Source organism: Anolis sagrei, chromosome 1, assembly GCF_037176765.1.
Source record: "Anolis sagrei isolate rAnoSag1 chromosome 1, rAnoSag1.mat, whole genome shotgun sequence".
NCBI lineage: Eukaryota > Metazoa > Chordata > Lepidosauria > Squamata > Dactyloidae > Anolis > Anolis sagrei.
Genome location: NC_090021.1, coordinates 48632295 through 48657294, shown reverse-complemented (window position 1 = coordinate 48657294; position 25000 = coordinate 48632295). Strand labels below are relative to the sequence as shown.

Sequence of the window (25000 nt, the reverse complement as noted above, 5' to 3'; positions counted from 1 at the left end):
ATTAGGCCTGTCATGTATAAATAGAATTTTTTAAAATGAAGATAGTATATTGATACTGTGAAAACTTCCTAAACAAATTTCCCTGTATAATAGTAGGTTAAAGCATAAGGCTTTATCATCTTCTTCTTTCTTTAGGAAGGTTGGGATCTGTAAAATCTCCAAGGAGGCTATCAAACCAATGAAATGGTTTGATTTCATCTGACATTTTCTGGGGACTAAGGCTGATGGGCTTTGCAATCCAGGTTATGGGGATAATTTGTTCTACCACATCCTACTTCATACCAGAAAAAGTACTTTGGGGTGGATTTCAAAAAGATAAATCAACAGCCTGTTCAAAAAAAAACACAAGAATCAAAGAACAGAACTCCTTTTAACATCATGGTCTTTATTTTTCTGGCACCTTGATTCAGCTTGTACTATCATTCCTTAAGCTCATCAGCAGGTCAACACATTTCTATTTCTGTTTCCAGAGATGATGAGATCCGGGATAAATGTGGAGCTGATGCAGTCCATTACCTCTCCTTCCAGCGACACATTATTGGACTGTTGGTTGCTGTGGGTGTCCTCTCTGTGGGAATTGTGTTACCTGTGAACTTCTCAGGAGACCTGCTAGGTAAGATTAACATGGGAAACTCCATTATACATTAAGACCACCATAAACACAGAACTCCTCAAAGTTACCATAGAGTTGCATTAGAGGACCTAGGTCAGTGGTTCTCAACCTGTGGGTCCCCAGATGTTTTGGCCCTCAACTCCCAGAAATCCTAACAGCTAGTAAACTGGCTGGGATTTCTGGGAGGTGTAGGCCAAAACACCTGGGGACCCACAGGTTGAGAACAACTGACCTAGGTGGTATGCTAAGATCAGAAGCTAGGTAATCACAAAGGTCTTACTGTACTAAGTCAGAATATTGGTCCAATATTATCAACTTTAATTGACAGCAACTCTCCAATATTTCTTCCACAAACCTATTTGGATTACACTGACATTTCTTAAGAGTTTCTCATCCAAATACTAATCAAGTTTCTGGAATCAGGGATGATCAGGTGGTCTGACGTATGTTGGTCAATTTTCTTATTGGCTGCACTGGAGAAGAAATGGACGTCTACTCAGTTAATGGGGTCTCATTCTACTTCAGGCAGAGGACCCCAAAGAGACTGAAAACTATTCAATATATGAGCGCACATTCTTGCCTCATTTTCTGCCTCAGCACCAACTGCTGCTCTGGGCCAGAGTGAAGAGAGAGGGGGCCAGGAAGACAGTTCCATCTTGTCTCCTGTGTTATGCTAATATAATATAATATAATATAATATTTATAAAATTATAACATAATACAATATAATATTAATAATAATACAATATTATAATTATATATTTATATTACATGTAATATTACTAATAATATTACAATATAGTGGTATAGTACAACATAGTAATATATATATATAATACTGATATTGAACTATGCTAATAATATACTATATTGTGTGTGTGTGTGTGTGTCTATATATATATATATATATATATATATATATATATATATATATATATCTTGTAAGCTGTTCTGAGTCCCCTGCAGGGTGAAAAGAGCGGCATATAAATGTCATAAATAAATAAATAAATAAATAAATTTTCCTTGTCGTTGCACAGCAGTTATTAAATCTTTAGAGGGAAATTAATGGAATTGAAATTTATTAGAATTTCTGTCCAATTGTAGGTCAAATTAGTCCCCGGATGGTGGTGTAATTTGGATCCAGAGAGCCACTGTTTTCTCTTACTGAATCTGCTCTACCCACCCATCCCACCCACCAAATCTTCTTACATTAAAAAACCTCAGATAAATGATAATTTTTTAAAAAATGGCAGGAAATTTCATTTTACAATAGTATTTCCTTGTCTTGCCAACACTCCCATTAAAATTCTCCAGTGCGACATTCACCAGACATCTTAGACTACAACTCCTATTACAAGTCAGGATAGCCAGTGGTTGAGGGTAGTGTCGGATTTACCATTGTGCTTAGGTGTGCTTAAACACAGAATCCAGGAGGGGCCATCTTCCTGCCAATTTTTTTTTATGATGGATTTTGGTCATGTAGTGCAATTCTAAATTTGAAGGCGTTCTGTTTCAGAGCTATTTCAGATGTAATGATAACTTTACTCGCGCAGGGCCTCATTTGTCCTAAATCTGGCATTGGTTGAGTGTGAGAGGATATTGTAAACACACAGATCTGGAAAGATCCATCTGGAAAGAAGGACTGCCAGGTTAAAGGAGAACCCTTTCATCATGAAAGCTACTTAATATGCTTTCAAAGTTTATCTGCACCCTCTGTCTACTCAGAGTTCTTTATCTTTCCCCTTTACCTAAGAAATAATATTTCAATGCTGGGAAACAATTGGCTGATAACTTTGAGTGCTGCTTAACTTGAAGGAAAGACAACTAAGGCCCTTTCTGCACTGCCCTATATCCCAGGATATGATTCCAGAGTATCTGATTTAAACTGAATTACATAAATCTGCGCTGCCAGATAGTCTGGAATAAGAAGATAATCTGGGATCAGATCCTGGGATACAGGGGCAGTATGGAAGGGGCCTAAGGCCCTTTCTACACTGCTGTATAAATCCAGATTATCTGTTTTGAACTGGATTATATGGCAGTGTAGACTCAGATAAGGTGCATTATCTGTTTTGATTATATGACAATGTAGAAGGGGGCTAAGGCTAGATCTACAGGGTCCTGTATCCGAGGATTTGATCCCAGGTTATTTGCTTTGAACTGAGTCTCCACTGCCAGATAATCTGGGACAAACAGATAATCGGGGATCAGATCCTGGGATATAGGGCAGTGTAGATCCAGCCAAAGAGGAGACCTACCAAACGTGCATGTTACATTCAGTGTGCAAAAAGAGGATACTTGAACTTGGGGTTATCTGCTAATACTCAATGCTAGGATATTCAGAACAACTATAGTATTTCTTTACACAGTACACAGTTGAAAATTGCTGTTATGTAATGATAGCCATTAACTTTGATAAACTTAAATGAAGATTTGGCAGATTGGGGGAAGATTGCTAGACTGTATAGGATTTTGGTTTGATCTAGCAGGACTCTTATTCTTTCATTTGTTCCAAAACAGCACTTTTCCAAAAACATAGATGTTAACAGAACTCAAGTTGCAGGAATACGGGGATGTCAGTCTCTCTCTGCTCAGTAATCAGAAGTCCTCCTTTCCTTTCAGTTGGTTAGTCAAATGCCACTTTAACCAGCAGGTGTCTTGTATGGAGTAGCTGTTGGCTAATGCAAAACGTCCCTAGTACCTGTGTCACTGAATCAGGAAAAAGTGGGTAGTGGCAGAAGCATTTGAGAATTGCAAAATAAGTTGCAATCTGTAAAAGTTAGTATCTGTCATTCTCCCTTGTGATGCACTGTTTATTACAGACACTCTTGGGTCTGGATGATAAAATCAAGGCAAAGGTTTTCTAAATAAATGTCAGCTGCCTTCTTTTTCAATGGATTGTGTCTAATTTGTGTTCCTCCTCTTTCTCTCTTTGCTTTACTTTACCAGAGAATAATCCCTACAGTTTTGGTAGAACAACTATTGCCAACTTGAATTCGGGGTAAGTATGTTATTAAGTGTGGTCAAGAGATTGCATTATTTTTTACAAAACAGAGAAACAGGAAATATTATTTTTTTTGAAATAAAGATTATTCAGGAAGCATTTGAATTGATACTTGACTAAATGGGGCCAAGGTGAATAATATTCAGGCAGAAATCAGTACCAGCTATTTTCCTTTACCTTCTGACAGGAATAATCTCTTATGGCTACACACATCTTTTGCCTTCTTGTACCTGTTGCTGACAGTGTACAGCATGCGACGCCATACCTCTAAGATGCGCTACAAGGAGGATGACTTGGTAAGTTTAACCATCTCCTAGCTTACGTTACCTCGCTAAATCTGTTTTTGGTCCCAGCTAGAGCATTGGTTTACTATTCAGAGCCAACCATTTTATGTGGTGGCTAAAAAAGCCAATGGGATTTTGGCCTGCATAAATAGGAGTCTAGTGTCTAGATCCAGGAAAGACATGCTATCCCTCTTTTCTGGCTTGGTCAGACCACACCTGGAATCACACTGTGTCCCATTCTGGGCACCGCAATTGAAGGTAGATGATGACAAGCTGGAATATGTCCAGAGGAGGGTGACTAAAATGATCAAGGATCTGCAGAACAAGCCGCATGAGGAGGGGCTTAAAGAGCTAGGAATGTTTAGCCTGCAAAAGAGAAGACTGAGAGGAGACATGATGAGGTCCAGGTATGAAGATGTGAGGGAAAGTCTTTGAAATCTCAAGGTCTGACACAGTTCCAGAAAAGATACCCTCAACATCTTCTTGTGGATAATTCTCTATCCTCAGTAGTTTAGGTAAAGGTAAAGGTTTCCTCTGACATTAAGTCTAGTCACATCCAAATCTGGAGGATGGTGCTCATCTCCATTTCTAAGCCAAAGAGCTGGCATTGTCCATAGATGCCTCCGAGGTCAAGTAACCAGCATGACTGCATGGAGCTCCGTAACCTTCCCACAGAAGCGGTACCTATTGATCTACTCACAATCTCACAGTTTTCAAACTGCAAGGTTGGTAGAAGCTGGGACTAACAGCGGGTGCTCGCCACACTCCCCGGATTCGAACTGCCAACCTTTCAGTCAGCAAGTCCAGCAGCTCAGTGGTTTAACACACTGCATCATCAGGGAGTCTTACCCTCAGCAGTTTATATTTTTATAAGCAAGACAAGAAAGAGAGAAGTGTGAATAATAAGTAGGAGGACTATGCAAATAGTGAGAGAATATTTCAATCATATATAAACGCGCCCTATACTGGGCATTCTGTGAAATGGGGTGAATCTATTACTTCAGGCAACAGAGCAGGAGGGAGAACAAATCATGCTGACCCCCATATCTCACCCTGAGAGGGCCCTCCAAGTGACAGATTGAACAGGCAGATGCACTCTCCAGAGACAGACAGTCTCCATGCCCACTTTCCCCAAGGTATCTTACTCTCAGGAGTGACCCTTCATTAAAAAAAAGCATTTAGATTCAGAAAATATATGCTTACCTGCTGTCTTACTCTGAGGCTGGTGTTATTCATCCTCCAGTAGCAAGATGTCTTGACTCAAGTCTGCTTAGTCTAACCTCCACCCTGTGAACTAGCTGGATGCAAGTTCTAAGGAAACATTGGTTTATTCCTTGCTACTTCTCTGTTCCAGGTGAAGCGAACCCTTTTCATCAATGGCATCTCAAAGTATGCTGAACCGGAGAAGATCAAGAAGCATTTTGAGTGAGTCTTGCTGCCTAGATTTCTTTCATTAGAAACCCCGCCTTCTTCCATCAGTGAGAAAATTATTAGTTATTTTCCTCATATATATCCCTGTGGCTCAATCCAATTAGAGTAAATGTGAGTAGTCTGTGACCCTCCAGCCCAGTCACAGTCAGTGTTATCACTATCATTATGGCAAATGGATAAGCAATGTGATAGTCGTAGGCTAGTAACAATTTAGGGATGGGCTAAATGTAGCCTAAATGCTGTATGGACTCAACCGCCCAACTTATTTATTTACCAAAAAAATAACAAAATGATTCCAAATTAGGGAATATAGGAGGCAAATTAGACATATCATCCATGTAGCACAGGATGTAGCCCAAAAGCCAACTTTCAGATCAATTCCTATCAAAAGTAATGCTTCTTATGGTATTAAAATGGTTCAAATAGAACAAGAGAGAGAGAGAGAAGTTGTTCTGAAATTTCCAATAAATGCCTGGGTTATTTGGGGCAAAAAAGTTAGAATTTCATTTTAGGGAACGTAGCAGTGGTCTTGCAAGATGTTCGGAGGAAAGGCAGTACAGTCTCCTAAACCCTACCTTAGATGAATGTACATCACCATAGTTATTCTTCTCCTTTTCTCTACAACCTGTAGTGAGGGCAAAAGTAGAAGGTATCTTCCTTTGCAGGGCCTTGCCCTTGCTTAGGATCCCAACTAGTATTGTGAAGGTTTTGGTCATCTCAACGTTTCTAATTAGCCCTTCACATCTCTTTTATTTTTCCAGGGAAGCCTATTCTAATTGTACTGTACTGGAAGCACGTCCTTGCTATGATGTGGCCAGGCTGATGTTCCTTGATGCTGAGAGGTACAGGGTTAGGGCTCTTACATGATGCAAATGAGGTGATGTGGAAAAGTGAAGTTTGTTGGTCCGTATGTTGCAAGGCAGCGTACAGTCTCAAACCACAACCAGTTCTTGCAGCTTTGAGCACGTTGAAGCGGGTATGAATCTAGATCAGTGGTTCTCAACCTGTGGGTCTGCAGATGTTTTGGCCTTCAACTCCCAGAAATCCTAACAGCTGGTAAAGTGGCTGGGATTTCTAAGAGTTGTAGACCAAAACACCTGGGGACCCACAGGTTGAGAACCACTGATATAGATGATGAAAGCACAACAACATGATAAAAACAGTACAAAACGGGTTCTGGTCTAGAATTGTAATAGCCTCCGCTTAATAGTGGGTCAGAATGGGCCGATGCTGTCGCTTTTGCCCCCAAGACTGAAACAGCAGAGAATGTTAAGCAGAACTGAGATATATTGACCAAGCTCTGTGAGAGATTGATTTAGCTCAAAAGCCCTTAAAATGGTGGGTGAAAACCAAAAGTGACCAGCAATGAATACACAAATAATGTTAGAGCCTAGTTTTTTTCAAACTTGCTAGAGGTTCACATTAGAAATCACAACCATTAGCTTTACGTCATTATGACATTTTAAAGTATTTTGTAGAATAGTTTTTGTTTTGGACTTTAAATTTTAATGGAAATGTAAACTTCTTCAGGAGAAGAAGTTTAGAAAAAAAATTGCTATAAAAAAATGCATGCACGTACAGTCAGAAGCCCTATGGTATGCTCACTTCTTTCTGCCACACCAACCACAATATATTTTCTGTCCTTCCTCTTTTCCTGTGGTGTTCTCTTTTCAGAAAAAAGGCAGAGCGTGGGAAACTCTATTTTACTAATTTGCAGACCAAGGAGAACATCTCATCTATGATCAACCCCAAGCCCTGTGGTCATCTCTGCTGTTGTGCAATCAAAGGTTGTGAAGAGGTACAGAGGCAGGATTGGGATTGGGGAATGAGCAGGTTGTAGCATGGGGTCAGGGGGATTCTGGAAGGTGGGAGGTCTGTTCTTAGGAGGGGCTGCACTGCTTTTGGGAGGTTTGCAACTCATGCATGTAAGTGAAGCTCCGATAATCTATGCTCATATTTCTGCTGACACTTTTTATTCTCAGAAAGTTATAAATATCGCATTGCTTTGTGTTCCTGCACCCATTCTGCACAGTTTAATATACATGCCTGCACAATCACAATGCTTATTTATTTATTTATCTTCACCATCTAAGGCAAGGATGGGGAATGTGCAGCCCACCAAATGTTGTTGTGTTGCTATTGTTGTACTCTAAGGCAGGAGCACCTCTGTACTTAACCACCACACTCCAGTCCAGTATAAATCAGCAAAGCAATTTATTGAAGAATATATACAAGGTACAGAGCAGCTAAATAGTAAGAAACATCTAAGTCCGAAAGTATTCAATAGACCATAAAATCCAAGATACAAAAGTTGAATCAAAAACTAGGAATGCAAAAGAATCAGGATACAACAAGGCAGCAGAAAACCCAAAACACAGAACTCAAGAAATAATCTGTTGCACTCCAGAACAGGAATAACCCTCTGACTTTAAAATACCACACGTTGAGTAGGAAAACAATCCTTTTTTTAAATGAAGATAAGTAAAAATAACAAGGTAAACATGCTTTAAGAAAATAGATAAGTCCAAAGAATTAGGAAGGTAAACAGGAACAAAGTATTCCAAGGCAAGATTCAGCAAAGTTCCAAAAGCAAAGTCCAAACTTTTATAACAAAATCCACAGAGGCAGGAAAACATTAATCCACAGCATGAGTATAAAATTCTAAGAGACAAAGAGTCAAACCATGAACGAGAAATCCTTAACATGAATCTTCCAAGCAAGACTTCCATAGAACAAGTAAGATTCTGAAACGATGCTTCATCTGACTAGATTTTCCCTGGTGAGAACTTTATCCTTCCGTTAGGCTATTTCCAGCATCCCGAAACTGGTTTCGTTTTCCTTGACTGCCTCTCGCTCTTATCTCTTGAAGCCTAGCAGAATGGCAAAGACCTTGGCTGAGCTGTCTGTCTTGGCTAAATCCCAGCCGTCTGTCTATGTGCGTATTATCTATCTGCTAATTAGTTTTTCCAGGTGTCAAGTTGTCTTCAAACCCCAAATCTTGGGAAATCTCTGGGTCAGGGAGTAAACTAACATCCCTATTCTCTGTAGGAACATTCTCATGGGAAACTACACTTGGAACCGGTGTCCCTGTGTCATTCTCTGCATTAATATCATTGACCAAACCATCTCCATCTTGACCCTCAGTGAGATCATCATTCCCCACATCAGAAGCTCCTTGATCCTGAAACGCAAACACAGGCTGAACTCCAACACTGTCCTTTAAACTTGAACAGCTGAAGACATAAAACTAAAATTCCCTTGAAAATCTTGGATATAGCTCAACCCAAGATGTTACTTAAAATCCAACATTGACCAGACTGCTGAAAAATCTTTTTTGTGTCTCTAATAAAACCATGAAATCATTTCATTTACCCTTGCAAACAGATTACAGCTTTTCCCCTAACAAGCGCATTGACCTTTGATGAGTCTGAGAATCAGTTCGAAAGCTGTGCCTCCTATCTTTTGGCTCATTACCCTCTCCACCTGGCAATTCCATCTTCTGAACTCTCTTCCCTAGAGAAGGGTGGGGCCTTCTCTGGAATGTGGCCTTCACTAACTACAGGAGACACAGAACGCTAAATTTCAGGACTTAAACTCGCTTGCTGACTCGCAAGCTCAACAGTCTCAGAAATCCCATCATCCATTTCCACTTCCTCATTGACATTAGGTACAGTGATTGGCTGAGTTACAACAGGTACTCTCATCACCTTTCACAATTGGCTATACTAGCTAAGGCTGATAGGGTCTGCAGTCCACTAACCTCTGCAGCCTTGCATGATTCCCACCTCAGAATCAATTTATCCCATTCTGAACTCCTAATAACCCCATTCATTAAACTAAACTGAAAGAGAATAACTTATCCAATATATAAAACAACCCTTTAAACAGAACACATTCAGTGTCCTAGCTTTGTAACACTTTGTAGATAGCAAAAATGAAACATCAATTAGCTGGGTCAAATTATGAGTGGTCGTTCCCATTTGCTGGGGTGCCCTAGATCCTGAATGGTTGTAGTGCTGCTGTGTTATGCCATGGGGTGACAGGATCCATATTGTGATTTTGTGTGTGCTTGCCTAGGTGGAAGCAATAGAGTACTACACCAAATTGGAGGAAAAATTGAAAGAGGATTATAAGAAGGAAAAAGAGAAGGTGAACGAGAAGCCATTGGGTATGGCCTTCGTCACATTCCATAATGAAGCCATTACAGCCATGTAAGTACAGGGAGTTCAGGTATAGGAGGGGAACAGTTTAGTTAGTAGGAAGGGTGGGAACATGGACATTTCTGGCTCACTCTAAGAGAAACACTCATATCCCCCTATTTATTTCATTTCTTCTTCTGCCAGAATACTGAAAGACTTCAATGTGTGCAAGTGTCAGGGCTGCAAATGCCGTGGAGAACCTCGGGCTTCATCCTGCAGTGAGTCCCTCCATGTCTCCAATTGGACCGTCTCATATGCACCTGATCCTCAGAACATTTACTGGTAAATTGAACTACTGGCTTGAATCATTGCTCTGAAATTTTATACCTAATTCCAGACCTCATACTGTAACTTCTCTGTTATATGCTAGATATTCTCTTGCAACATTGGGTTGGCCCAGGCCATTGGTTTACTGAGTACTACAATATAACATTGTTTGTGTGGTTTATTAAGGAAGTCAGCCACACATAGGCCTGAATTCCCTGTAATTTTCCATGAAGTGTCTTTCTGTTGCCTTCCATCCCACTTGATTTTGTTCCTTCATTTTGTTTCTCTTTCAGGGAACATCTGTCCATCCGTGGCTTCATCTGGTGGTTTCGCTGCCTGATCATCAATGTGGTGCTCTTCATCCTACTCTTCTTTCTCACCACTCCTGCCATCATCATCACCACTATGGACAAGTTCAATGTCACCAAGCCTGTTGAGTACCTGAATGTAAGAGCTTGAGTTGATATTTTTGTAATAAGCAGCTTCCTTTCTCCTTTTCATCCCATGGGACAGGAATAGCCTCTAGAAAGAGGTTCTTTGCTTCCTTCATTCAGTGGGATCAAGCTGAGTCTCCCCTCAGCTTCCATGAAGAAAGGAAAAGGAAAAGACAGATTGCAAATAAAGATAAATTTTCATGAGTGTTAGAAGTTTTTAAACCATTACTTTAAAGTAATTCAAACTCATCTAAGAGGAAACCAACTCACACAATTTAGGAACACTAATTACATTTAAAAGGATATGTATACATCCATACCCAACAAATCATGCTACCAAATAGTTTTCTATTAGATGTATTTAAATATTTATTCTTCACACAGTCACACAATCTCAGGATGGCTTTAAAATAAAATCCAATTTAAACCATAGCAAATAATCAGAGGAATCTAAAAACATATTAAACCTTTTTAAACTGCTGAAGCTAAAACAGTTTAAAACTATATACTTGAACAAAATCATGAGACCCCCCCCCCCCAATACTTTGATTAGAAAGTAATGTTTTTAACTTGCTGCTGAACAGACTCAGAAGTGGCATGGTCAGATCAAAAGACAACCTGGCAAAATGGCACTACCTAAAAGAATCCTCCACCTTGTGTGACTGTGGAGCAGAGCAAACAGCTCCACACCTGTATGCTTGCCCACAATGCCCTGCCTCATGCACAGAGAAAGAACTGTTTAAAGCTACAGACAATGCAGTTGTTGTTGCCTGGTTTGGGTCAAAAAAATTATCCATTTGTGCTCCTTCTATTTTTATCAGTTTTATACTTATTAATCAATGCTTTTGATACAAAATAAAGAAATACATTAACTTGCTACTGGAATGAAACCAATTCTGGCACCAATCAGACCACCAAATCAGGGCTTTCCGCAACTAGTGGGACACAGTAAAGATGTCTCTCTCCCATGTCCCCATATAATATGTTGCTCCTACTGGTGCCATACAGATGAGGTCACTTTCACCCGATTGCAGTCCTCAGCAAGGAAAGGTGGCCCTACAGGTACTGAGGACGAAGGACTCATTCCATTGAGTACTCAATAATTTGGCATGAAATATTTTCATCCTCAAACTGCTTAAAGAATTTGTTTGTTTGTTTCCCTTACCAGAATCCCATCATCACGCAGTTCTTTCCCACCTTGCTGCTATGGTGTTTCTCTGCTCTGCTTCCAACTATTGTGTATTATTCAGCATTTTTTGAGGCGCACTGGACAAGGTAAGATGAAAAGTTATCCCAGTCTGATTGAGGGCAGAATGAACCTGAATTGCAGTTTAGAATCCTCTCCATGACCATTGTAGCTTTGATCTTTCAAATATATTTTGTAGATGTAGGGGTTTTTTTAAAATCAGAAAGTAAGCCATCACCCATCCTCAAATCTTGTAAAATGCTTTTGAGAAGAAGAATAACTTGCAAAAACATTTTTTATTTCTTTGTTTTCTTAAATTATTCTTCTATGATTTTGCTTTTTAAGTTCATACATACATTTGTATGTATGTTAGGCATTGAATTTTCCCATGAATATGTTGGAAACCGCTTTGAGCCTCCCACCCCCATGCCAGGGTGAGAAAATCAGTATATATATGAAGTAAATAAATAAAAAAATCACAAAGTATTCATCTTACATCTTATTGCAGACACCTGATAGTTGTTGCATTGGACAGAAATGTAAATTATATTTGGAAAAACAATATATAACTCAAGAAACATTTCTAAACACTATTTTGTATGTTATTTCTATGTATTTTAATTTGTGCTGTCAACCAGAAACTGGAAGATTTTTTTACAATATAGTCTGCTAGTCTGAGCATATGACTAATAATGCAATATTCCTTTATTATGTTTCCAGAAACATTATGCCACATAGTGAGTCTTCAGTGTCACCCCCCTGAGGTGGCATATCCTTAAGAGAGTGCTCCCATGATGCCAGATAGAGAGGTTTGCCTGGAGAAAATAATAGATTTTTGTGAAATATAAAAACAGATATAATTATGATTTTTATTCAGAGGGAAACTTAACTGAAGAGAAAAATCACCTTTATTCATGTCAGAAAATAGTAAGTGAGTAACATAGTTTATTTGTATAGCCATGGCCATTACAAAAGAGAATACAGTTGGCCCTTCACATCCACAAGTTCATCCATTTTGAAAATGTTTTTTAAAAAACCGAAAAAGCAAACCTTGATTTTGCCTTAATATGTAAGCCCGTATTTTACTATGGCATTGTATATAGTAGGAGTCAAGAATCCATAGATTTTGGCATCAACAGAAAGTATTCGAACCAAACCCCATTGGATACCAAGGGCCCACTGTACATATAAGTTTGTGTTTCTCAATGAAAATAATTGCTAAAAGAAAAAAATCTTACAGACTTTCTGAATACACTTTCATATTTAGATTCTTTCACATATTTGTGCTTCTTAACTTTCAACTCATAGAATCATAGAATCATTGAGTTGGAAGAGACTTCATGGGCCATCTAGTCCAACCCCTTGCCAAGAAGCAGAAAAATCACATTCAATGCACACCCGACAGATGGCCATCAAGCCTCTGTTTAAAAGCTTCCAAAGAAGGAGCCTCCACCACACTCTGGAACAGAGAGTTCCACTGCTGAACGGCTCTCACAGTCAGGAAGTTCTTCCTCATGTTCAGATGGAATCTCCTCTCTTGTAGTTTGAAGCCATTGTTCTGCATCCTAGTCTCCAGGGCAGCAGAAAACAAGCCTGCTCCCTCCTCCCTATGACTTCCCATCACATATTTATACATGGCCCCCATGTCTCGTCTCAGCCTTCTCTTCTGAAGGGTAAACATGCCCAGCTCTTTAAGTCGCTCCTCATAAGGCTTGTTCTCCAGACCCTTGATCATTTTAGCCACCCTCCTCTGGACACATTCCAGCTTGTCAATATCTCAATTAGATTGCAGTGTCTAGAATTGTACACAATATTCCAGGTGTGGTCTGACCAAGGCCGAATAGAGGGGTAGCATGATTTCCTTGGATCTAGACACTAGACTCCTATTTATGCAGGCCAAAATCCCATTGGCTTTTTTAGCCGCCACATTTCAATGTTGGCTCATGTTTAGCTTGTTGTCCACAAAGACTCCAATATCTTTTTCACACATTCTGCTGTCAAACCTGGCATCCCCAATGAATTAAATTGTGATATTTACTTCTTTTACCCCCTTTTAAGTCTTGATAAAGTATTCACTGTATTAATGAATTATTTTGGTAGCTCTGAGTTGAAGAGAACCATAAATGTAGATAATTTAAAGACTTCACCTGCTCAATTAATTTGCCATCTATATATCTCGGCTTTCTTGCATCAGTGATCCTCTCAACCTGTGGGTCCCCAGATGTTTTGGCCTTCGACTCCCAGAAATCCTAACAGCTGGTAAACTGGCTAGGATTTCAGGGAGTTGTAGGCCAAAACACCCAGGGACCCACAGGTTGAGAACCACTGATCTAAGAGATCCAAGATATATAGATGGCAAATTAATTGAACAGGTGAAGTCTTATATTTATAGTTATTTTATGGAATACTTGCCATGTATATGCTGTGTTCCACCCTGAGTCCCCTTCAGGGTGAGAAGGTATAGATGTTTCAAATAAATAAATAAATAAACCACTGTCTTAGATGAATAATATAATTTTTTGTCATAATTCTTGTTCAGTTTTTCTTGCACTGCTAATTAGTTGATAGGTTTCCATAGTTTCCCAATCCATGGTGTGTAACAACAAAATAGTATTGATATATGTGATTACAATATCATAATTTGCTTGCTAATTTAGGAGGTTAGATAATCATTGTTGCTTAAATTAGTTGTTCAGGAATTAACCTAAATATTTATCAATGACAGAGCAAATATATATCCCTGACACACTCCTCACATAGTGTGACCCAAATCTGAAAGTGAGCCTTAAAAATCTATTCTGACCTGCATTTTAATATTGGAATTGAGCTCTCACATCAGCATCATTATGCTTTTGTCGGTGGGGATTTTACTTATTTTTTTTCCAAAGTTGATCACAACTAATTAAATCAAAAGCTGTTGGAAAAAAATTAATCAGTGCTACACAGAAATGTCAGAACTCCATTTTTATATACATGGAAACCAGATGGGAAGAAACAAAACAGTGATTATTGAATGATTGCATCAAAAGGCTGTCTGTTCTTCTACAATCATCTCATTTGGACTCAAGCCATTCATTTAATTTTATTTTAACAGTATATAGGTAGGTCTGTCAGTCGGTCAGTAGATAGATGAATAGACGGCAAACAATTAGGACAGTAATCGTATGGATTTTATAAACATAGAGATCACAGTACTTCTTTTCCACATGGGAGGAGAACTGACAAATATTATTGCTAGAATGGGGGCCCACCAACTAGAAACCTACCTTGTAAACTATCCATAATTTTATCTTCTCTACACACTTTCTCATTCTATATAGTGATAATTATACCACTCATTTAATAAGGTATTTTGTGACGACAATGCTTATATTATTAAAATGTGATTTAGGAAATTTTTTAGAACGTAGATTTATGAAGCAAATATCAGAAATAGCCTACAATATACAAAGGAATATTTAGTTAGATCAATACATGACTATTTATGAACAAATTTCCAAAGTCTTTGATCAGCCATTGAGAACTCATTTCACTCTATTTTAGAATTAGATTTTATATTAATGTTTTCAGTGTTGAATTTGTTGTGGTAATACCATATTTCTTCAATTCTAAGACATCACTGATTGTAAGATAGATAGTAATGTGCATCTTTTCAGTACCATGACATACATATATAGACAGGGGGGGAGGCGCCCACAATTCTAAGATGCACCCTGTTTTTGGAGAGGTTTGTGTTTATATGGGGAGGGAAAGTGCATCTTAGAAGTAAGGAAATACAGCAATCACTTTCTTTAAAGTATGAATGTACCTCCTTAGCAGGAGGGAGCAAAGAAGATTTTATGCAACTTGCTGAGTAGTAACGAAGTAGTGGTAGCTAAATATTCCTAACACAGTAAATATCCTTTGAGAGGTAGATGATCTTTCTCCTAAGAAAGTTATTGAATATGCCTAAATCTGTATTCAGTTTTCATTGCTTATTTATTTATATTCTCAATCTCACCAGGTCTGGAGAGAACAGAACCACCATGCACAAATGCTATACTTTTCTCATCTTTATGGTCTTGCTGCTACCATCACTGGGGCTGAGCAGGTAAAGCAGGCTTAATTTTTTCTCTCTATGCATGTTTCCCACCACATTGTTTATTACATTTGGGCAGTGAATAATAAAAAATTGACTATGCCATTGACTTACTACCAGAATATCTTAAGAGACTGCACAAGAATTAAGAGCCATCCTTTTGCCTTTTCTGGTATTTTGTGTTATTTCTTAACTATGTATCATGTTCTCTATGGTCTTGGCTCATGGCATGTGACAGGGAATTTCTTATTTCGTGACATTTATGGCAAGTAATTTTAAAATGTCTTATGTGATGTTATGTGTGTTTGATGTGTTGCAGTTGTAATTTCATGTTGTTATTGTTTATGCCTGTGTGTGGCATATTTTATGTGTGGCACTCTGGAGTGCTTTTGTAAGCCACCCCGAGTCCCTTCGGGGAGATGGTGGTGGGGTATAAATAAGATATATTGTTATTAATGTAAAAATAAACAGTGCAGACTGCAGAATAGTAGTGGAAAGTTTGTAGATCAGTAGGTGCCTCATAAAAGTTTGGCTACCTACTGAGTATTTAGTGTTGAAGACCTTGCTTTTATCCCAGGTATGGGCAAACTTCGGCCCTCCAGGTGTTTTGGACTTCAACTCCCACAATTCCTAACAGCCAGACTTGAGCACAGCAGGTTAACCACCAGCTGCATTAAATCTTGCCAATCAAAAGGTTGACAGTTCGAAGCCTGGGTTGGTGTGAGCTCCTGGGCTTTAGCTCAGCTTCTGCCTACCTAGCAGTTTGAAAGCAAAATGTGAGTAGATAAATAGGTACCACTTTAAAGTGGGGAGATATTTAAGGCATCCATAAGAAAATGCCAACAATTCAATCAAGGAGGTTTCTCTTTGGCAGAGAAGATGGAGCGACAGCAATACACACACACACACACCATAGCCAGAACTGAGCACAAAGCCTCCAAGATGCTGAAGATGGGAAAGCCTATATACCTCTGTATATGTACAGTTGTCTGTCTTGTCTATAACGGCAATGAATGTTTGCCGTATATATATTCTGTGATCCACCCTGAAGCTCATTCAGGGTAAGAAGGGCAGAATATAAATACTACAAATAAATAAATAAATAAAACACTTGGAGGGACGAAGTTTGCCCATGCCTGTTCTATCCAGATATATTTCCTCAGCTGGTAAAGTCACAGACAGAATCAAAGGCCAATTCAAAACATATAGTTGGGTGCACATAATATAATGGGAAGAATTCTGTTTTACTTCTGGGAAAAAAGAAATGATGATCTCATTGCCAAACCATAAAACAGAATTTCTTGTAAGACAAATAATATTTTTTAAAACAAAAAAACCTACTTGAATATTTACCATGAAAACAGACAATCCAAATTATCAATATCACAAAGATCAGAGAAAAATACAATTCAAGATATGCACATTTGTTATAACGTCATTGTTCCTGCTAGTCTGAACAAACAAACCTGTTGTATTACCAATCTGTTTTAAGGCAGAGAATTATAGCTATTGACTCTAAATAAATATAACCCCAACCTGATAAATACAATTCAAGTTATGCACATTTGTTATAACATCATTGTTTCTGCTTGTCTGAACAAACAAATCTGTTGTATTACCAATCTGTTTTAAGGCAGCGAATTATAGCTATTGACTCTAAATAAATATAACTCCAACCTGTCAAGGACATATTTCAGAGGAAGAGAAGAAGAAGCTCGGTAATAAATGGTATTTGGATAGGTGTACATGTCTGGACCGCTGTGTTGATCACTCTCTAAATGAGATGGCCTTTGACCATTTGCAAAATGTAGGATCTTATGCGATATCTTGCAACAAGGTCTACATGCTGCAACTGCCTTTAGAAGTTATGTTCCTCTCTTTGTACATTTCTGTTCTTAGTCTGGATGTATTCTTCCGCTGGCTGTTTGACAAAAAGTTCCTGGCTGAGGCTGCTGTGAGATTTGAGTAAGTAATGCCTTTAAAAAAGGAGATTAATTTGTTTTCCATGCTATCTGTGCTCCTTCCATGTCCCAGCTCCCTTAGAAAATAGATTCTGGTGGCATCAGGTCAGCCAAGCAATTATATACAATGTTCCCTCCGCCTTTCCTGCATCTATTCGGACCCATCTATATATATATATTGTGTTCTGAATTTTGTATGCTGAAGATAAGACAAAAGGGGCCAATTGCTTCCAGAAAAGGGTAAACCAAGACAGTATGTGTATGAAATAGAGGTGCATCTACCTGTGTTGGAGAAAAAACCTATAGATGTGTAAAATCACTAATAGATCTAATATATTGCATGAGAATAGCCTGAAAAATCAATGAATTAAGATTTTTAAAATATGCATGGAATTATAGAAGGAACCATGAATGAAGTAGGCAAATGCACCAATATACCTGAGACAGAAGTTACTTGGCAATCTTCCCTTTTCATCTTTGTGCCATGGATGTTGTGATGAATTTCCTACCTTTTAGGCCAGGGAAAAGCTCAGGAAGTAGGCCCAAGTGTTTTGGCAGCCGTTGTGTGAGATGGTCCAGGGAGGCAGCCATCTTAGAGTACTCATTTCCTAGAGGGGGTGGAGCTTAAGAGCAGCCTGGAGGGAAATGTGGAGAACCTTTGTGATTGGCTGGGAGAAAGTGGGCAGAGCTTAGCTAGAGTGCAGGAAAAAAATTGCCTGAAAGGGTGCATTTAAAATCTGACAGTTTAGTCAGGGTCTGTGTGTTGAAGAAGAAAGTTAGGTTTTGGGAGAGTTGGGAGAAGAGAAGTTAATAAGCCAAAGATTGATAGAGAAGATTGATAGCTGTCAGGTAAAATAGCTGGTATAGAGAATAGACAGATCCAATGGAAAGGACTTCTAGGAATTCTAGTCAGAGGGACGTCTGCTAGTTTCCTGAGGGAGTGAAGAATTGTTATTGGAACTAAGCCTTAAACTGTTATTAAAGCAACCATAAGCTTCATCTCTCATTATTGCATCCATTACGCTTAAGTGCCTGTATTGTTGAAGTTCACACAAATAAACAACTTTATTCTTTGTTCATCAACAACTGTCTCAGTGAGCCCCTATATAAAGAAATATTCTTAACAAGATGGGGAAACAGAGTTTCAGATTGGTGGCAGCAATTATTTAGGGGGATCTCATTGTTATTTACCTCAGGGTTCAGAGCCCTGAGTGTGAATCCAGCACATTCCAGCCTACTTAAAACCTCTTGCCAAACCAAAAGCTGAACACTCTTTTTAAGTGTGGTGGTAGCCAGTTTTCACAGTAAATTACTTCAGAATACAGTGTGTTGGTGGCAAAGTCTCTGCAGCCTCCAAACACTTAAGTCGTTTTAAATAATAATCTATTACAATTGGTGACTCGGCGGTGAGATCTCCAAACTAATGGTGATCCTCTCTTCACGTAATAGATTCCCCTTCCACTCTCTCTCCTCTCTCATATTACAGACGTGCATTCAGATTGGTGTGCTACTTTCCTACTTTCTTCTGTACTCTCTCCTTTTTTGCCCCTCCAGGTGTGTATTCCTGCCTGATAATGGGGCCTTTTTTGTGAACTATGTCATTGCCTCTGCATTTATTGGGAATGCCATGGATTTGCTGCGCATCCCTGGGCTCCTGATGTACATGATCCGGCTCTGCCTCGCTCGCTCAGCTGCTGAACGCAGGAATGTCAAGCGGGTATGTGGGTCAAGATAGAAAAGGGTTGTGCCAGTTATATAAATAAGGACAGTACTAGACTTAAACAAGGGGGTGCTTGGCTGCCTCAGAAACAACCTGACAGACACACAGAAGCTGCACCTACTAGCATAGCATAACAGAGTACAGAAAGATCAACACCATTCATGGCCCATAACTTTCCCATACCAGTGACTCCATTTTTGTTTTTAGCTGAACTTTAAAGGGAATTGTCTAAAATGACAAACCTTTTTAGAGCCTAGAGTACAATGCCTTGGATTAAACCCAGCATACATTCACCAGCCCACTGAGATGGGAGCCACCAACTGTCATTGTAAGCACATTTTAATGCAGTGGTTCCCAGCCTGTGGTCCATGGACTACCAGTGGTCTGCAAGAACTAAAAATGCTCCACGGCCTCACTGTTACTACACCATTGCAACAAGAGCAACTGGTCTTGTGAAACCCTCTTATAGTGCCAGGGCTTATTAAATATGGTTTTCTGGGGGCAGGAAAGATGGCAACTACTGGATGGCATATGTTCTGTATCAAAATCTAGAGCTGATATGGTATATCCAATGCAGTTTTCTGAATTGCCACCCCAAATAACCAAACCGAATCTAAAGTTGACCAAAAACTGATTTGTAACCCTTTTGGTACTAAAGTTGGACAGTAGTCCCTGGTCAAGTGGTCCCTGGTCAAAAAAAGGTTGGGGACCACTGCTCTAATTGAAATGGTTTATCATAGGGGAAGGTATTTGCATCAGAGGGAAAGGTAGGAAGGAGGAATTAAATGTATTGTCAAAGGCTTTCATGGCCGGAATCACTGGGTTGTTTAGGTTTTTCAGGCTGTATGGCCATGTTCTAGAACAGGGGTCAGGAACCTTCGGCCCTCCAGGTGTGGTGGACTTCAACTCCCACAATTCCTTGAGGCTCGGCATTCGCCCCAAAGGCTTACCTTGGCCTCAAGGAATTGTGGGAGTTGAAGTCCACCACACCTGGAGGGCCGAAGGTTCCCCATGCCTGTTCTAGAACATGGTCATACAGTCCAAAAAACCTACAATAATCCAGAGAAATTAAATATTGCAGTATAAAACGTATCTAAATTTCATTTTTCTAATGGACAGCTAAATGTATCCCCTACCCCCTGAAAAGAGGTTCCCAGGTGACCTTATGTCATTGCATAGAACACATTGCAACTGAGAAGTCTAGGTCCCTTCATTTTTGATGTGGAAGTCTCCAGAGAGAGATAGACAGAAGTTCTCAGAAACCTAATATTCCTTGCCTCCAATTGCTGTGAGTGCTTGATTTGTTTCATTGATTTTGCCTCTTTCCCACCCACTCCTCATTTGACCTATGGAGGGCTCATCCCTTACGCCAATGGTTCTCAACCTGTGGGTCCCCAGATGTTTTGACCTTCAACTCCCAGAAATCCTAACAGCTGCTAAACTGGCTGGGATTTCTGGAGTTGCAGGCCAAAACACCTGGGGACCCACAGGTTGAGAACCACTGCCTCAGGCCTTTGTATGTCCACTGAGAGGACCTTTTCTTTCTCTGCTTTTCAGCATCAAGCCTACGAATTCCAGTTTGGGGCTGCCTATGCCTGGATGATGTGCGTCTTCACTGTGGTAATGACCTACAGTATCACCTGTCCCATCATAGTTCCCTTCGGTAGGTATGACTGCAGTATCTGCTTAATCTTTCTTAGCCTTTGATAGATATCAGATACATAAGCAGACATAGGCAAATCCACAATTACTCTTGTTGCATTGATTCATTACAATAGCTTCTTGCAATAGGGGTAAATAGTAAGCTATGAGCTCATAGTAGTTTGGATGAGAATTACTATACACATGTTTTGGTTTGTTGCCAGAAGAAAAGTAAAGAACGAATTTCTCTCAGCCAGCAAATTCAGGGTTAAATGGGCTTTTCTTTATGTGCAACCCATTCTCTAGTAGAGAAAAGGAAACTGCCTAACTCTGTAAACTGAAATCTGGTCGCTTGTCTACAAGCTAGATTTCTACTTATTTTCTCTTCACATTTTCCTCACAGGCTTGATGTATATGCTACTAAAGCACCTGGTTGACAGGTACAACCTCTATTATGCTTATCTGCCAGCCAAGCTGGATAAGAAGATCCATTCAGGTGCTGTGAACCAAGTAGTGGCAGCTCCTATCCTCTGCCTCTTTTGGCTTCTCTTCTTCTCTACTGTACGCACAGGTGAGCAGTGTCTACAGTTTCAACACAGTTCTTGCTTAATGTGCTTTTTGTGTCAGTGGTCCCCAAATTTTGTTACACTGGAACTATCAGAATTCTCAAATATGCTGGGAAATGAAGACCAACAACATTTCAGGACTCATAGTTGTGATTCAGTGCCATAGACCACTGCTGGAGACCTGTATTCCATTTTTCAAGAATTTAGGCTTTTGTTAAACAAGCACAAAAGGACGAGTTCAGCTCTGCCACTGTCCCATCTGCTATCATCCATCTGATTTCCTTACTGCCTCTGTTCTGATATCTTGGGTTGGACTTGATGATACAAAACAATTATATGAAGGAGCATCTTCTGTACATATCACATCACATCTGATATAGAGCCAAGTTAAACCCTTGTGCTGGCCGAACTGCTGACCTGAAGGTTGGCAGTTCGAATCTGCATGGTGAGGTGAGCTCCCATCTGTCAGCTCCATCTTCTCATGCGGGAATATGAGAGAAGCCCCCACAGGATGGTAACACATCTTATAGAATAAAAAGATTGCTTGGCTGCCCTGGTTTCTGTGCTGCTAATGGAGCCTGTGTGATACTACTGCACACTGTGGCATAATATTTTGTGCACTACAGATACTCTTATTTGTCACAAATCTTGCTGCCTGTGGGACATACACTGTTTCATGTACCACATCAGCCAGGAGTTGCACTAGTCATGCTGGTGGGCAAATTCTGTGAACTGTAGCAATAAAGTAGCACACTAGTTCTGGATCTGTAGCTTCAACCATATTCCAAATAGCAAGCTTAAATTTTTGTCATTTTTTATAAGGGACATCATTTTACTGTGCCGTTGTATATAATAGGATTTGCATATCCACAGATTTTGATATTCATGCTGAGTCCTGGAACCAATCCCCTGTGGGTACCAAGCCCTTACTGTGTTTATTCAGGCCAGTTTGAGGACAAGCCAGTTTGAGGACACTTTGAATCAAGGCAGGAAATAAATAGGATTCACATTTGTAGTCATTATATGATTCTTTTATTTTTTTCAGGCTTCCTAGCTCTCACATCCATGTTTACCTTTGTGGTCCTTGTCATCACTATTGTGATCTGCTTGTGTCACGTCTGCTTTGGACACTTCAAATACCTCAGTGCTCACAATTACAAGGTAAGGCACTAAAATATTTCTAAGGGATGGGCATTTTTAGAGTTCCTTTAGGATTGGGTTAAATTGTTAAGATTCCCTAAAGGAATACAGGAGAACACCTGTGTGCAGTGTGTACAGTTGTCATGTATACCAAACAAACGATGGTTTGTTTCATTTAAATAGACAAACAAGTAAAGAAGCATAATTTACAGTGTGGACTACATATTGACCATTCACTCTCCACTGATTTCCATTGCTTCATAAAAACTCTCTGGGGAATTATTTCAGAGCTTGAATGTCACTTTAGGGGACTGTAATCTAAAACATCACTTTTACAGTTAACTGATCTTCATGTTACTGTGGATTTTTTAAAAAAAACCTATCCCCCATGGCTTCCTCATAAGCCACTTCGACAACATTTATACAGGGAACTATCCTGCAGAGCCAGAACACCTACTTCACTCTACATAGAAGATAAACACTGGCATCATACGCTGCCCACGTAGATCCCTTGTTGCAGGAATTGTGTAAGGCAGTCATTCCCAATGTTTGGTTCTCCAAGTGTTTTGGACTTCAGCTCCCTTCATTCCTAATGGCTAGTAAGCTGACTGGGAATTTTTGGAGTTGAAGTCCAAAACAACTTGAGGACCAATGGTTGGGAAGCACTGGGTAAAAGAGGCAATGAAGCAGCAGCTTCCATAAAAAATCAGTAAAGTACAAACTGATGCTCCACATTTTCCTGCTGAGATTTAAAAAATCTTGTCTGCTCCTTTTCCATAAATTTCTAGTTGTGATAGTTGGTTAGATTTGTTGGACAGGGACTGTGGAGATCACATTTCAAAAGTGCTCATCCATGAAAGGCTTTGAATCTGACCCATCCTCTTAGACTAACCACCACACAAGATTGTTGTAAACATGAAATAAAGGTGAGGAGAACCCCATGGAAAAGGCATCAGATACTGTTTTAATGAACAGAAAAACTAATAAAGAAATATGTTGAACACACAAACCCCAGCATTTTGCAATGCTAGGCCTTGCAGAATTATCTTTTGCATGGTCTTTTGATTTTTCCAGATTTTGTTAGACTTGAAATGAAAATGTGTTTTTTTACCCCATATCCATACTACAGTAGAAATAATTTGCACTTTCACAATTCTGAGTACCTTGTGCACATCAAGTGGTAACAATGCCGATTAAACACAACAAAACATAAAAAAAGTCAGAGGGGAGTGAACCTATCTGCAAAGGAACTCTTTTCCAGAGTCCTCATTCCACTCTGCCTTCTTCCTGAATTTATAAACACTCCTAAACATAAATCAGGATGGAATTGGTTAGTTGGCTCTGCTCTTTGGCTTTATGCTATATCTTTGTCTTCCAGATTGATCACACAGAAGTGGATGCTGTGGATGGAAGGGAAAATGGACAGCCGGCCACAAACCCACCACCAGCTCCTAAATCAGCTGTGAGTCTCCAGCTTCTCTGTTTGCCTTCTGCCTCAGAAGATGTTCTGTGTCCTCTTATGTCTGAGTTTGGAGAGGAACAAGAGGCCTTTACAGATTTCCTGCCAGATTTCCACCTTTTTGGCTATACTAAGGCAACAATCAAGGAATATGGACAGGAAACAGAATTAATAGCTACTGGGCCTCTATAAGATGAGGGATGTTCCAAGCCCCTCCTAATACTGTTTATTTACTTTCTGCCTTTTTGTTAGCTGAACAGTGAAACCAAACTCAGTCATTTCACTTTCTGACTCTTACACACCGCCATGTGCTGCAGAACCTTCATTTCCCAATACAATTTAGTGTTAAGTGGAATGGGAACATTTCTTCAGCGGAGGCTTTGTGATACACCCCTTCCCTACACTCCCGAGTTATTTGAGAGCAGGATGGTTTCTGAACAGCCCTGTGGAAATTTCAGTTACTGCAGTCATGTCACAAAGTGTGCAATAGAATACCTCATACATAGCTTCCAGAAGCCTGCCAAACTCCTAAGTACAATGCCTATGTTTTAGTGATTTTTTTTGCCATTATAAAATCTGATTGGTTCATGTAAGAAATAGGGAAAGGCTGGAAATCATCAAATGGTGCCCCATAAGATTATGAAGAATTTTACACAAATGTGTAAAGCCTGCATAAATGGAGTAAACTGATATGTGATTGTGAGTTGTGGTGGATAATGTTGAATACGAGTCTCCATTTACGCAGCACTTACACACTTACGCAAAATTCCTTATGATGTTCTACTCTGATCCTACATGTCCTTTAGGTCACCCACAGAATTTCTGCAAGGGCCAATCACACCCTTTACCACCCAGTGGAGAAGGAAGGACCAATTCCTCCCTTGTGGGGTTTCCTCTTCCATTATCTGATTGGTGCTGTATTGATGCATCAAACTTCTTATAAACTTGCCAGGAAACATTTGGGTTGTTTCCCCTTGGAATGTATCCTGATGTGCTAAGTTACTATAGTTTATAATA

At 39.6% G+C, this 25000-nt stretch overlaps 1 protein-coding gene across 3 annotated transcripts in view; it reads left to right on the top strand.

Annotated features, from left to right (window-relative positions):
* TMEM63B (transmembrane protein 63B) overlaps window positions 1–25000 on the top strand; it is a 95819-nt gene that overhangs the window by 67268 nt on the left and 3551 nt on the right. For all 3 annotated transcript variants that reach the window (XM_060754044.2, XM_060754043.2, XM_060754045.2), the window contains 17 exons: window positions 471–613; window positions 3563–3614; window positions 3805–3913; window positions 5256–5326; window positions 6094–6174; window positions 7007–7130; window positions 9410–9543; window positions 9676–9813; window positions 10092–10245; window positions 11401–11507; window positions 15422–15508; window positions 17396–17461; window positions 19012–19174; window positions 20735–20840; window positions 21222–21389; window positions 22430–22545; window positions 23903–23986. In XM_060754044.2, coding sequence (XP_060610027.1) covers window positions 471–613; window positions 3563–3614; window positions 3805–3913; window positions 5256–5326; window positions 6094–6174; window positions 7007–7130; window positions 9410–9543; window positions 9676–9813; window positions 10092–10245; window positions 11401–11507; window positions 15422–15508; window positions 17396–17461; window positions 19012–19174; window positions 20735–20840; window positions 21222–21389; window positions 22430–22545; window positions 23903–23986 — 1903 coding nt within the window. The remainder of the gene's footprint in view (window positions 1–470; window positions 614–3562; window positions 3615–3804; window positions 3914–5255; window positions 5327–6093; window positions 6175–7006; window positions 7131–9409; window positions 9544–9675; window positions 9814–10091; window positions 10246–11400; window positions 11508–15421; window positions 15509–17395; window positions 17462–19011; window positions 19175–20734; window positions 20841–21221; window positions 21390–22429; window positions 22546–23902; window positions 23987–25000) is intronic.